This window comes from Camelus bactrianus, chromosome 14 (genome assembly GCF_048773025.1).
Source record: "Camelus bactrianus isolate YW-2024 breed Bactrian camel chromosome 14, ASM4877302v1, whole genome shotgun sequence".
Classification (NCBI taxonomy): Eukaryota; Metazoa; Chordata; class Mammalia; order Artiodactyla; family Camelidae; genus Camelus; species Camelus bactrianus.
Window position 1 is genome coordinate 11,194,581 of NC_133552.1, and position 15,030 is coordinate 11,209,610.

General features: G+C 35.4%; 1 protein-coding gene across 5 annotated transcripts in view; it reads right to left on the minus strand.

Annotated features, from left to right (window-relative positions):
• Window positions 1-15,030, minus strand: part of TRPC4 (transient receptor potential cation channel subfamily C member 4) — a 167,781-nt gene that overhangs the window by 82,583 nt on the left and 70,168 nt on the right. For 3 of the 5 annotated variants that reach the window (XM_045514098.2, XM_045514099.2, XM_074378079.1), the window contains one exon: window positions 2,771-3,289. In XM_045514098.2, the coding sequence (XP_045370054.1) occupies window positions 2,771-3,289 (519 nt within the window). Of the gene's footprint in view, window positions 1-2,770; window positions 3,290-15,030 lie in introns of those variants that run through there. The other 2 variants (XM_074378082.1, XM_074378081.1) reach the window with 2 other exon arrangements.

Consider the following 15,030-nt stretch of genomic DNA (forward strand, 5'->3'; position numbering starts at 1 on the left):
GTTTATAGTTCATAGGTTTGTTTGGAGGTTTAAGTATTCTAAACCATGTTAATGACTTAACCAAGTCCCTCACGTTTACTGATTCAGATTGCTAGCTCCTAGATGGTCTTTCTTTTACCAGTAGGTAATCAACACAGCTCTAAAATCATTAGTCTGGTGTTAATAGAAGCAATAATTCCTTTTTCTATGCCTGTAAAATAACACACAATGAATGCTGGCCTTCCTTTTTGGATGATATTAGAGAAGTATCAGAACAAGTCTGCAATCAAGTCTTGCTAACATGAATTGTTCTAATATCTGAGTTCAGAGGAAGGCAATTAACCTAAACAAATTAATCAGGCAAAGAAACATGCGGGGACTCTTCCAGAACTAAGAGATTCTGCACCTTCATTCAAGTGCATTCATACTGAGCATATTGAGAGCAACGCATACTGAGTATCTTTTCTCCATCAGGTACTGAGGTATGACTGGTGAATAGGACAGCTGTGCTCCTGACATTTATGGCCTAGAGAAGGCAAGTGAAAGGCAGCAATACAATGCAATCCAGAGTGCGAATAACAAGGGGCATTCATCCCAGAGACCACATGGAGGGGCATTGCTTTAATGGAGTCTCCCTTTGGGTGAGGAGACTGGAGATGTGCTTTAAAGACTGAGTAGCACTCAGCCATGTGAAAACTAATGGGAAGCCATTCCAAAAACATAAGAGATGGACGAAAGACAAACTTGAAACTTTTTTAGGCTGAAACAAGGAAAACTTGTGGTGAAAAGGTAAAAAGGCAAGACATTAATGCTAAAGCAGAGTTTCATTTAACACATATGACCTTACCAGAAAATCTTAAATATTCTGAAATCGATCATTTCTGAACAATGTAGGAATATGTTTCATAAAACACAAGCCACAATTTCAAAGAATTTATACCAAAGTGAAACCTTATTCTTGGTTTTATAATGCTATTAGCCCTCTGAAGTTACTTTGCTTTGGAAAAATGGTCCACTCCAGGGAAATCTGCTCTTTGATAGTGAATAAAGGATACTCCAGAAAAACTCTGTAAGAATTTTGTTTTAATTTTTTCTCCACCATAATCTCAGAAGATTTAAAGAGGAAATGCAAATGCAGCATCTTTTAAAAAATGTATATTTTAAAAGATCTTACTAATTCTTATTTTCTTATAGTATGTTTTATGATTTTAGCCATCCTTCAGCCCTCGAATTCCACAACTTCATTTTAGCAAAAAGTACAAGCATCTGGAAAGAAGTGTTAGAAATTACCAAATGCTTTCTATTACTTTGCTTCTGAAACATCTAACGAAGGATTCAATTTGTGGCTTTTTGTTTGACAAGTTTTGAAGCTGAGTTCGCTTTGTATACTCCTAACATGTACAAAAGAACCTAAGCAACGAAAAAAATGTTCAGTTGGGATGAACAGTTTTAGTGGTTCAGGAACAAAACAGTGAACAATGTATATTTAGTGTTTGATCAGTTCCAATGAATGCAATCACTTTAAATTTTCTAATTTAGTATTTTAAAACCCTTAACCAAGTGAAGTTTTTCATCAGTTTCTTCTAGTTGCATATTAAAATTATTCTAGTCCTTTTAGAAAGCGGGACCCTGAGTTCTAAACACAAGAACCTACAAAATGAGGTGATACTGTTGACGTGGCTCAAACCATTGCCTGTGATTTTAGAATCAGAGGAAATACACACAAAATGAAGCTGTTTCCTTAACTGTTCAGGGAAAAGATCATTTCAATTAGTTTCAGGTTCCCATAACAACTGGCCGAAGAACTACAGGAAAAATTCAAAGAAGCAAATTCTGGTATCTCGAACCTTAAGTATTTAGTAAGCAGCAATAGATAAAGTAGCCAGTGATGATGTGGAATAATCAGGGCCAAGTTAAAAAAAATAGAATACTCTTTTTTATTCAGAAGTTTCTTTTTCATTTCCTTTCTTTTTCATCTTATACACATATATAGTTTTTTCCCAACTATTGTTCTTCATTACTGTAATTCATCAGTGAACAGAAAACCAGTATTTTCTGGACGTAGATGTAAACAGATTTTTGAGAACTTACTCAAACCCAGTGATGGAAGAAAAAACCATTATGCTAAGGGATAAGTGTAATAGATCTGAGTTTTCCTTATTTAATACTCAAATCCATGGAAATCTACTGAAAAATTTATTACTCTCCTGCAATTAACTTCATTAACTTCTCATTCCTGTGACAAATCAAGAAACTAAGCCAGACATGAAAGAAATTTCAGTACTTTCTTTCTGCTGTTGGCTTTCCTTTATTAATAACTTCTGATTATGTATTTTATTAATGTCAGACTTTATCACTAAGAGCCTTCATACACATCCATTCATTTTACACTTCCTAGAAATCTATAGGGAAAGTATTTTTTATATATAAAAAATATACATAATCAAATATTATAAATAAGTCCATTTAAACGGAAGCTTCAGATCTGTGTGACCCTTCAAAGTAACAAGACTTATAAATGACAGAACCAGAACTTTCAGTGCAGAGATTCTAAAATTCAACAGTTTTACTGTTATCCCCCAGTAAATGTGTACATTTTGACACAGATGCCAAAAACCATCACCAACTATTACACCGTTTATTGCCACTCTTCAACGTGCTTCATAATCAGTAACCTGACAAACAACAAATATCATCCCCTTACAGTTAAATAGAAAATGCTTTAAAACCCCAACCTCACCGTGATTTAAATTCTGTAGTATTTGGATGGATAAGGTCTGGCAACACTCACCTCTTTTTGACGGTACTTAATGGCCAATTTGAGTCTCGCGAGATCATTTCCACTCTGCTCTTCTATGAGACTATTGTCATCTCGGTAATTCAGGATGATTTCCAGCTCTCTGGAACTTCTTGTCTGATCCAGGAGGTCCTTAGCAAATTGTTTGCACTGTCGTGACAGCTCCTCGTACTCTGACTTGAATTCATTTTCCACCTTACTCAGTTCCTGGAGCTCCCAACTCAACTGAAAGGCTGTGAGAAAAGGATCTTCACTTGACAGGGCGATGAGGGAGGGGCTGGCCAGGGCCTTGTAGATGTTGAGTCTGGAGCGTGAGTGGCGGAGGCTGTCCACATCCAAGCTGGACACGCACTCAACGCAGTTACAGCGGACCTCGTGGGGCCTGGGCACTGACACCCCTTTCTGGACTAAAAGTTTTATTATCTCGTAGTTATTTGTATGGGCTGCCAAAATGATTGGTGTAATGTCCGGAGTGAATTCAGAGAACTGCTTATCAAGGAGTATTGGCGGCACCTAGAAAGAAGAAAGCAGAAGTTACTCATTTGCTCAAGCTGGTGAATTTCAAACAGCATGCTATAGCAATGTTGAACAAAATTCATAAATCTTTTGCCAGTACTTTTTTTTTTTTTTTTTGCAAGAAAGATGGGGCTTTTTTCCCCCTCACAAGACAAGAAAAAATTAGAGGGGAAAAAAAGCTTTCCAATGTAATGACACATTCTTCTTTGTTTAATCCGGATTGTGACATTTTACGAAAAATCTGAAATAAGTGGCTACGAAAGCTCTTTACTTGATGAAAGATTTTCTTGCTCCCACCTTTTTTCCCGACTGACAATCTTTGCTTTTCTTTCCCAGAGATGTGGCCTCCTTAAATAATCAAGAAATGCACTGAAAAATAGTTATAATCTATTTTAAACCCAAGCTTTTCATCTGCCATAGGAAAAAAATTTTTTTTAATTCCTCAATCAGGTTTTCTGCTTGTTTGTTTGTTTTATCTTCTGCATTCCTAAAATCCAGCCTATGCTTAAATGTGGCAGCAGAACATAAGAGAGCTGGCCTCTCGGTCTTCAGTTTTCATCTATCCCTTTATAGTATGTTTTCCAGATAACAAGAGATGCTCCAGTGCTAACATCACTGTTTTATTAGAAATAAATGCTTCCCCATAAATCAGGTCACCATTCATTCCTTCAATAACTTCCTTTGGGTTATACTCTAGGAATAGTAATGTCAAAAATAATTTAATAGGCGTTATTCAGTAGGCATCTGTTAAGCACATTAACCCTCACTATTCATTATTCATACTTTATAGACATGGTCTCTCGGTGAGGAAGCAGAAGTCCTGCGGCTGGAACCCAGGTCCATCTGTCTGACACTCAAACCTCTATGTATTGCACTACACCATGCTGCTTTGCAGTTTCTGGTTTAATATTTCTTCCTGCTGGTAGAAAGTCGTAGAGGCATCTATGAAAATAAATGCTACAGAAGGACAAGTGAAACAGGCATGGCAGAAAAAGTGATGCCACGTGTCATTAAAATATGCTGCTGGTTGAATATGATTGAAAACACAAAAGGATGAAAAGAAAACAAGTATGTAGAGAAAAACAAAACTCATAGGAGACTTTAATTGCACTACTTTTAAGTAGATGTATAATTTTTATATAAGAATAATTCAACTTATATGCTTTTAATTCATCTGGCCATTTTGAATATCCATTTATTTCATAAGACACACTATATATGTGTATATATATTTTAACATATTAAGTATTTTATTTAATTTTTTTAGAAGACAATTTACAGGCATCCCCCACCCATTCCTTTACGTTAGTGTGACAATTTTCCATAATTTACTGTTTAAAGGAAGCTTTGGTCAAGAATGAAATGAAGTAGCAAAACCAAAATCAAAAAAACCCCAAATCACTGCTGCTTTTAAAATGCCATGATTTTCGCCAACTATATTCAAACAAAACACACAAACTGTTTATTTATTTGGCAGACAAGGGCCTGCTGGGACTCTGAGCAGCCAGCCCAGCAGGCATGTATGTTCATCCAGGTCCCAGAATGTAGGCTTTGGGGCTTCTCTGATTGCATTGAAAAATAACGATAAAACAAAAACACTTCATCAATTGCCTGTGACTGAGTACTAACTACACGCCGGCATCAGTTACATGTTTGAAAATTGGGGCTTTTCTTATTCTACCATCCCTTCTAAGTTTAATATCTTACATTCTTCTGTATGTACAATTTTGCCCTCTTCTTCTTTTAATTATTGAGAATTACTCCTGGACCCACGGGTCCTTCCTTTATTTCATTCAATATATTATGATTCACTGCAATGATTATTCATTTTGAACTTGCTACTGAGGTACGGCATACATAATATGGTAAATGCGTAAATATCAGTGTACAGCTTGATACCTTTTTAAAACGTGAACACACCTGTGTGACATGACACAGATAAAAATCTAGAAGAAGGTCTGCACCCCAGGAACCTCCCTCTTGTCACCTCCCAGTCATTACATGTTGTAGTCACCAATCTAAACTGCTATCACCACAGATAACCTTCACGTACTTTTTGACTTTATATAAATGAATCATAAAGCACACACTTTTTATGTCTATCTTTCTCTGTTCCAAACTAACTCATATAGTTAGTAGTATTCGTTTTTGTTACTTCTATTCTGCATAATATTTTGATTTATAAACATGGCACAATTTATCATTCTATTTTTGATGACACGTGTGTGGTTTCCATCTGTGGCTATTAAGAATATTGCTCCTATGCACATTTTTGTCCATGTCTATTGGCCCAGTATCTAGGAATGGAATTTCTGGGTTAAAGAGTTATTAAGCAGTGATACCAATTTTTATGGCCACAACAAATTATACTTGGTATTTCAGTTACTTGTCAGTCTTTCTAGCCACCTATTTATTTATGCCATTCATTATGTCAAGCAACCATTTTGAACTGTTTTAATAAAATAATTTATTTTATTATTTATTATGAGAAATGGGTGTTGAACTTATCTAAGGCCTTTTATACTTCATAATCACATAATTTTTCTCCTTAGTCCTAAAAGTATGATGCACGCACACATACACACACACACACACACACACACACACACACACACACAGTAGAATACTATGCAAATGATTTTAGCATAAGAATTTAGTAAATTCCCTAAGGAGAGTATGAATAAAGCAAAAGGGAAATTAATCTAGAGACGAGATTATTTTTACTAGGTAGAATCAGAAAAGGATTTTAGGAGGAATTCATACTTAAGACTGTTGGAACAAGCAATGTAGGAAAGTTACAGGAAAATGACAGCAACAGGAAGAAAATAAGGAAGATGAAGTCATAGAAAATAATTTAGAATATGGAATAAGTCATATAGAGATAAATAAATGTCAAGTGCCTTCATGCAGATGAGGGCAAGACTAGGGAAGGTTCTGAATAGCGTTATTTTATAAACATTAGTGGAGTCATAGAAGAGTTGAACCAGAAGGGTAATGGGATAATTCTGAAGTATTAATGTTACTCTAGAATATTTTGATTATTGAATTTGAAAGTAGAGTGGTTGGAGGCAGAGAAAGGAGCCTGGTAACGATTGCTATGTGAACAATGGAAAAGGAAAGGCCATGACTATGACCTGTCAAGCAGGCGAGGTAGGGGTCTGGGAGGAGGGGAATAGAAGCATGGACTAAGACGTCAGAGAACAAGAGAGGTGCAGTCCAGATGCCCTGAGCTAGTTTCCAGTTCAGATTTCAGTTTCTTTAATATCTACTTTTCTGGGAGGGAAAGCTGGATGTAAACAGAAGTAAACAATTCAAAATTCCATTACAGAATGGCAATGTTCTAATGACACATTTGCAAAATCTAGCGCTGACATGGGGGCTTCTAGAGAAGTCCTAAATCCAAGAAGGGCCCTCCTTCTCCTCTCTTCTGCCCTTTAGCTGGCTCTAAATGAAAGCTGATAAAAGGACACTTCTGACATCTTGCGAAAATGAGACAGCCCTCCCAAACTACCTCTTGCCTTGGAAGATGGCAGTATCACGGCCAAGAAGAGGGCGGCAAAGAGCTGTGACTGAGAGGCTCCTATTTGCTCAGTGGCTGCAGCTGAGACGTTTACCAAGTTGATTATCAGCTTGACTATCTACTCAATACTCAGAAATTTAAAGACGTCTAACACAGAAGGCATCTGAGCTCAGAAACATCTAGAATAATCCAGAAAATGGACTTGCTCCCTCTTCTTCATTCTTCGTTCACCAGCCTATTTTCTGTCTCCATCCTTTTCTTTGCTTTATTCAGTATCTTCAATATACAACTGTCTCTCTTTCCTTTTATGGTTCCAATGTTATAAGTGAAGGTCATATTTTTCTAATATTAAATAAATAGGTCACTATAAGTGCCCGGTAGCTATTACTTAAAACTGGTTTTGATTGAGACCTTTTTTTCCAAGTTTTTCAAATTTACCATTCAGAATATTGAAGGATACATATGAAAATCAGGAGCATAATGCTGAAGATAAAAAAAAAACACAGTCTGCTTGACTTAGTTTAGCTGACGTAAACTCTATAGACATGAAAGCATTACACCCAAGCAAACATACATGCATGAAGATATAAACCCACATTACTCATAAACAACACACTCACGCATCAAAAAAATTTCAGCTGATTGAATTATATAATTCACCCAGTAATCTACAACTAAGTAGAAGCAGTTAAAAGATGATCCTGAAACCAAATTCATGTCCCTGTTTCTTACATTGCATAACTGGAAGTTCGCTCTTTTTCCTCTGTCTAAGCTTTATGAATGCATATTTGTTCAATGTCTTTTTCTCAACCTTACCATAACATTAGTTACACTATTAACTGAATCTTTTTCATGTCACATAGCATTAAGGATGATTGACATACGCACAAACTGATTAACTCACATTAATCAGTTTAACTGATTACTCTTAACTCAGACACGGATGGCTTTTCTCAAATTTATCCCCAAATGCTTTATCATGAAGTGACTCAACACCAGTGTGAGGCATATACTGTAAAATCTAGACTGTGACATTCTATCCAAATATAGAAATGTCTCTTTGTCACGAACACATGCATTTTTTGAACTATTAATGCTGAAGTATACATTTCTAGGAGAGAAATTCATCCTGGAGTGAAATTCATCCAATTTAAGAGGATTCATTTCCTTAAGTTCAGCATTTGTTAAAGTAGGTTGCATAAAGTGATTAAAAGAGATGTACTTATATAATATTATTTGGTGTATCCTAAATTATTAAGACTAAATAGGTCCATATTCTAATCTGTACTCTTAATTAGTTATATTGTGAAAGTCTCCTAAGATCTGTCCTACTGTCATATGAAAGAGGCTATCCCTGTAACATGAAATGGCTATGACCTTAAAACCTTATTCATACTACAGTTGGTAGCACAATAATTGAAAATTTATGAGAATTTTTTTCCAAGTGCTTCAACAAAAACGTGTTGAATTCTTTAGTTTCATCTTGCTTTTCACTTCAGCGTTTTTTATCTAATGTATTAAAACTCACATTTCTTAAAACTCAGGACTACAAATATATTCACCCATGAACCTACACAAAAATCGGGTGGTTGTCATATGAATGAATGAAGAGACAGATGGATGAATGAATGAATAGTTAAGTAACAATCTTATCTAAACAAAGTCAACTTTACTTTTTTTTTAGGCCCAAACTGTTTTCTGGAAAGACTCAACAGAATTCAAAAATATTACTTGAGCAGAAAAAGGAATTCCCTCTTGGTCCCAGCATAGAGCTAATAATTTACCAGTATGTTCACAGCCCATCTTTTAGAGGAAAGACTCTTGTGCCTTCTACTGCTTCTGAGTGACTAAGATTTTAAAGATGCTAATAGTCTGACATCTAATGAAAACTTAATCCAGAAAATAATTATAAAAAGCAGCTCAAAAGGGATCAGTTACCATACATACATATGGGTACATATGGCTCTAAATCAGGGCTTCTTAAATATTCATGTGCCACTAACTCCCTTGGGTATCCAGAGCAGTCTGTGGATGCTTATTCAGAAAGAATATTTCTAAACATTAGTGCACAGTATTATGCCAGAAAAAAAAAGTATTTAACTATAGATTTTAAATATATTTAAAATCAAGTATGTGATGTGGTAACTTATATGCTCTATTAATGCATTAAATGAAACACTTGATTTGCAGGTAATTAGACTAATTTTAAAGTCAAGATCAACATACAAATATATCAAATATACAGTAAAGTTGTGATCTGATAGGAAGATATCTATGATTTTGGCTACTGACAAAGACACAGTAACTGTTTACAAAGCTAATATTTTGGCCTATGTCCATAATTGAAGGAAAGTATATATTCTGCTCAGAAGTTAGTAAAAATATAGATGTAATTTTTCTGTCCTAATTCATAGATATCCTTGAATTTTCTCCATTGCATCCCTAAGTTAAGGAACTCTTCAAGGCTGATTAAATTGGATTCAGAAAACTCAAATGAGAATTTTAAGAAAATTCTAGAAAAAAGCACTAACTAGAGAGCTGTTTTCTAGGAGAGGCAATTAGAGAATTAGAAAGACTTTCTGGAAAGGAAAGAAAGAAAGCATTATTTTTGAAATAAAAAAAGATATTCATCTTAATTCAAAGACAGAGTGTTGTATGATTATAAATGTCTTTGAATATCAAGTGGAACAAATAGATCACAACACAGACACACACACACACACGCACGGACACACACACACGCACACACATGGACACACACATGAACATTAACTTCAGGAGGGAGAATTCTGGAATTTTAGGGAAAGATCCAGAAGATTTAACATGTAAATAAATGATATTTTAGGCGACAATAAAGAACAATGAGGAAAATGCATACCAAAAAATGAGGCATAAACAGCAAAGGAAATTTTGCTGTTCTAAGGAAATTTGGTCTGTAGACTGAGAGGTTTCATCAGGTCTTTTGCTGAAATAATGAAAACAATGGTATACAATAGACACATCCTGCGGATGGCCCCTACTCCCAAGGTTTTATGAAAGAGGAATAATGTAGAGTCATCAGATACACAGAATAAGTGGGTACCAATGGAAATGCAACTACCATCAAATTTCTCATCTTCACTTATCAAAATCTGCAAGACAGTGTAACTGCATCTACAAACAATTTTTAACAAAAAATGTGACTGAAGAATTCTATACCCAGGCAAGTTCTCACTCTATTAGGATAAAAGAAAAATATCTGTGTCTTAGTTATCCTGGAATTCAGAAGGAACATCACACATATGCTTTATACGAGAAAATTTTGCAGAAGGTATTGTAACCAATATTAATGATTCCCCTCCAGATGGAAAAAAAAAAAAAAAGGCTGAGCCATGAATTTTGCAATATCTAGAGTTAGTTCAAATGCTTATTTGAATTGTGCTTGGGATTTAGTCATATGGTTGATAAATAAAGATACTTGAAGGAAAAGGAAAAAGAATATCCAATAATCATTTCGAAGTCAGTTATAAACTCTCTCCCTGTAACCTAGGAACTGGGGGGATAGGGTCTGAGATTAGAAAATAAAAAAACAAAATATCACTTTATTTTACTGAGTCTCTTAGAAGCAACATAGATCTTCCTTAATTCAGCTCATATGTATGTGAGCCGCTGTCTTTTAATTAGGGGCAACTGGCCTATTCATATTAATGTGATAACAAATAGTATTAGTTTTGGTTTCCATATTATTTTATACTTATTGTTTATCTTCTTGGATTTAGCTCTCTCCTTTACTTCTGTATTTTTTTAATTTAGGTATAGTCTGTTTACAATGTTGTGTCAATTTCTCACTTTTGAATTTTAAATAAGCAATAAATAACCCAAACCTTAGGAGTTAACAAAGTAAGAAATCCCCTTCTAAAAAACCCAAGGATCAAAAAGAAAATGAAATGAAGTTAAAAATTCTCTGGAAAGGAGACCACCAGAATAACTATTAGCAAATCCAACTGTGTATGAAAATAATAAAATATAGTGTACAAACAGGGCTTATTTCAGAAATGTAAATCCTTTTATTATACTTTTCACTATAATTCATTACAATGAATTATTTTTCACAGGCACCGGAGTCAGATTGCTTGGATTTACTGCAAGTTTTTACTTTACACTCCCTGCGTGGCCTTGGTCAAATTACTGAATCTCTCTGTGCTTCACTTTCCTCATCTGTAAAATGGGCCAATAAAAGTACCTACCTGTGGCACTGTTTTGAGAGTCACATGGGTTTATGTAATAGAGCACTTAGAGCAAGGCATGGCCCTTAGTGGGAGCTTGATACACATTTACCTGATTGTAACTGTCTGTCTCTGCGTTGGAATGTAAGCTCCATGAGGGCAGGGACTGTGCCGGTTTTGTTCACTAACTTGAGCCTGGCTCTAATGCTGGCATATGAATAATAAATAATGCTACATGAACAAATAAACAGTTATTGAAGGAGTGAATGCATCTATGAGTGGTGCAGTGAAGTGTTTCCAAAACCTTCAGGTATTTTTTATCAAATGTGATGCTACCACACATGAACAGGTGTTGGATCGATTCCATCACCATTCCTACAATAAAGCCTATTTACCAAAAATCAATAGCAAACCTCATAATAAGGACTGAAAGGTTTTCCTATTAAAATTAGTAATAAGACTACAATGTTCATTCTCACCATTGTCAGTCACTCTTATGTTGGATTTCCTACCTAATGCAAAAGATTAGAAAAATAAAATATCAGTAAAAAATATTAAGAAACAACACGAAGTTATCTCTATTTGGTACAGCCTTGCTGGAAAGTATCTGGCACTTACATAAATTCTGAGAACCATAGTCTTACTTCCAGGAACTCTTCGTACAGTAAACCAGCCACCATGATACTATTACTTTGTATTTATAGTTCAGCATTATCTATTATGATAGAAATTTGGGTGTCACCTGAACACTTCTCCTAAGGGAAAGGTTGAAGTAACCGTGGTATTTCCCTACATAAAACGCTACGATGCTGTTGAGTATTTGAACTTGAATGAATGCTGTATGTGTCAATCTGGAGCGCTGGCGCTGAGTTTCATTTTGTCCTTTTTGAGAGTTCTAGCACAGTCGGTCACAGAAAGGCTCCTTGTTTTAGGTTCTTTAAGCATTAACTGAGAATCTGCTCTATATCAAAGACTGTCCTTGGAATCACCTAATTATATCTGAACTACTTTATCTGATGAACAAAGACCTGTAGAATCAAGCCCACACCTGTATTACAATCTACTTTGTAGTCCACCCCGACATACAGCCCGCGGCCCGATCATTTCAGGGTCGCATTTCCATTCATGGTCTTCTTGTTGGCTTCTGCCTCTTCTCTCCCACTCACCCAAGTTGACAAGACATACAAGACCCACCTCAACCTTATTATTTCTCTGCTGCCTGAACTGTCATAAACCTGGCACTTTTTTCTGGCAGAGAAAAGGGAAGGGTATTATTATTTTTATTTTACCAGAAGAGATAAATATCCATTTTTTAAAAAATAAGTTATAAAAAAATCGAAAGAGGAGTTTCTGAGAAAAGCAAGGGAGTGCAAATTGTACAATTTATGATTCTCTTACCTTCTTTAAATGTGCTCATACGAACTACTTAGAACTTTACCCAAACTTTGGTTAGTGATCCATCCAGTATAAATACAAGTAATGTAATATCAATAACTCTTTTTACTTTGTTAAAGTTAACATTGATCTTAAATTGTGTTGGCTATATATTTTATCGTGAGTCAATTTCAAGTCTTCTCTGAATTAAAAATATCAGCAAATAGATACAGTGCGTATTGATTTGAAGAGGTGTAGGAGGCACATAGTAAACATTATTCTATGATAGCATGGATGACAGATCTCTTTGACAATTATGATACGCACTTGAGCCCAGTAAATGAGGATCTGGCAAAAAATCATTTTGACTCATTGACGCCGTTAGGACCAGTGTGCTTGGAGTCCCATTACAGTGACACAAGCACTAACTAACAGATGTGAAGCACTCACTATGTGCCGTGCCCTGTGTGCTAGGACCTTTCCATTTCTCATGTTCGTTAATCTTCAAAACCACTTTTGGAAGTACATATTATTGTAATCCTCTTTGGACAAATGAGAACACTCCTTACAGAAGTTCAGTAGCTTACCCGTGGTCACACAGAAATCTAGGCAGCTTGATACCAGAGTCTAAATTCTTAATCAACAGACTATATGTCTTGCAGGTACAGCAGCTGTGAGATCCTGGAAATAGCTCAGGGATCAAGTATAGGCATTAAATCCTGCCTCCACCATTTTCGGTTGCGTGAAAAATGACAAAACCAGTTAATTTCTCTGCATTTCCGTGTTCCCATTTTGAAATGTGGAAATGTATTTAATATATTTCTTCTCCTCGTGGAATAAGAATGGGAGAAATATATATCCAAGGCTTCTCGAAGTTAATACTCACAGGGCTGCAGTGAAGATTAAATGTGAAAGCACGTTGTAATCTATAAATCACTAAATAACAGGAAGGGACTAGTGTTATGTGACAAGCCCGAGATTGTTAGGAGAAAGAGTAGAAAACTGTTTTGCTCAGTTTTGCTGGATTATCTGCTTCTCCTCACATAAACACAGTCCAAATTATTGTGCTTGATTCATCGGAAAGCTAGAACAATTATTTCCTGGCCAGCCAGTCCCGTGAGTGTAGAGGTCAAAGCTGGGAGCATGTACTTTTCATTACTGAACATTTACACTGTGTATCTCCTAAAACAGCATGGGCTCTTTGTTGTATTCTGCTATAAGCACGCTGTAATAACTATAATGTCATTTGTATCCTGGATAAAGAACTGGAGAAATTTATTTCAACTCCTAAGGAGACATCGAACAAATAGGAACTTTTTTTTACTGAGCATAGTTGATTTACAATTGTCATGTTAGTTTCTGGTGGACAGCAAAGTGATTCAGTTATACGGACATATATACATAATCTTTTTCATATTCTTTTCCATTATAGTTTATTACAAAATATTGAATATAGCTCCCTGTGATATACAGTAGGACCTTGTTGCTTCTCTATTTTTATAAATAGTAGTATGTACCTGCTAATCCCAAACTCCTAATTTATCCTTCCCCTTTGCTCTGGAAACCATACATTTGTTTTTTATGTCTGTGAATCTGTTTCTGTTTTGTAAATAAGTTCACTTGTATCATATTTTAGATTCCATGTATAAGTGATATCATATGATATTTGTCTTTCTTTGTCTGACTTACTTCACTTAGTATGATAATCTCTAGGTCCATCCATGCTGCCACAAATGGCATTATTTCATTCCTTTTTATGGCTGAGTAGTATTTCATTGTGTGTGTGTGTGTGTGTACACACTATATATTCTTTATCCAGTCATCTGTCTGTGGACATTTAGGTTGCTTCCACATATTGGCTATTGTAAATAATGCTGCTATGAATACTGGGGTGCACGTATCTTTTCAAATTAGAGTTTTCTCCAGATATCTACCCGGAGTGGGATTGCTGGATCATATGGTAACTCTATTTTTTGTTTTTTAAAGGAGCCTCCATACTGTTTTCCATAGTGGCTGCACCAATTTACATTCCCACCAACAGTGTAGGAGAGTTCCCTTTTCTCCACACCCTCTCCAGCAAAACAAATAGCAACTTTAAATCACCATCAGCTTTGGCTAGATTTAATCACTCAAATAACTAGAGGATTACTATCGCTCACTTCCAGATCATTCAATTCATAGATATCACTTTTATTTTTAAAACTCTCTCTTTTTATATCTATTACATTGAAGGAGAATCTATTAAATGATATCTAAATGAAATCTTTCTTCTTTGAAAATATAGCTCACAGGTCAATTTTCTACTTAATTTTATAAGAATTACACATAAATTCTGATCAGAGATTCTAGTTGACATTATTTATGAGTGTCTCCTTTTTGAAAGCCACCAGTCTTTTGATTTCCATGACTTGGTAGCGTACGGGTTCAAATACAGGCTGTCCAAATGATGGTTTGTAGCTTTGGAAACATTATTGAACACTCCTTAACTTCCATTTTTCTCATCTGTAAAATGGAGATTATTATGGTCTTTACCCACTAGGGTTCTTTTAAGGATGAAAAGTCATGATGAACATAAACGTGTGCTTTCTATAATGTCTGATGACACAAAATATCGTGTGATTATTATAATTACCATCACC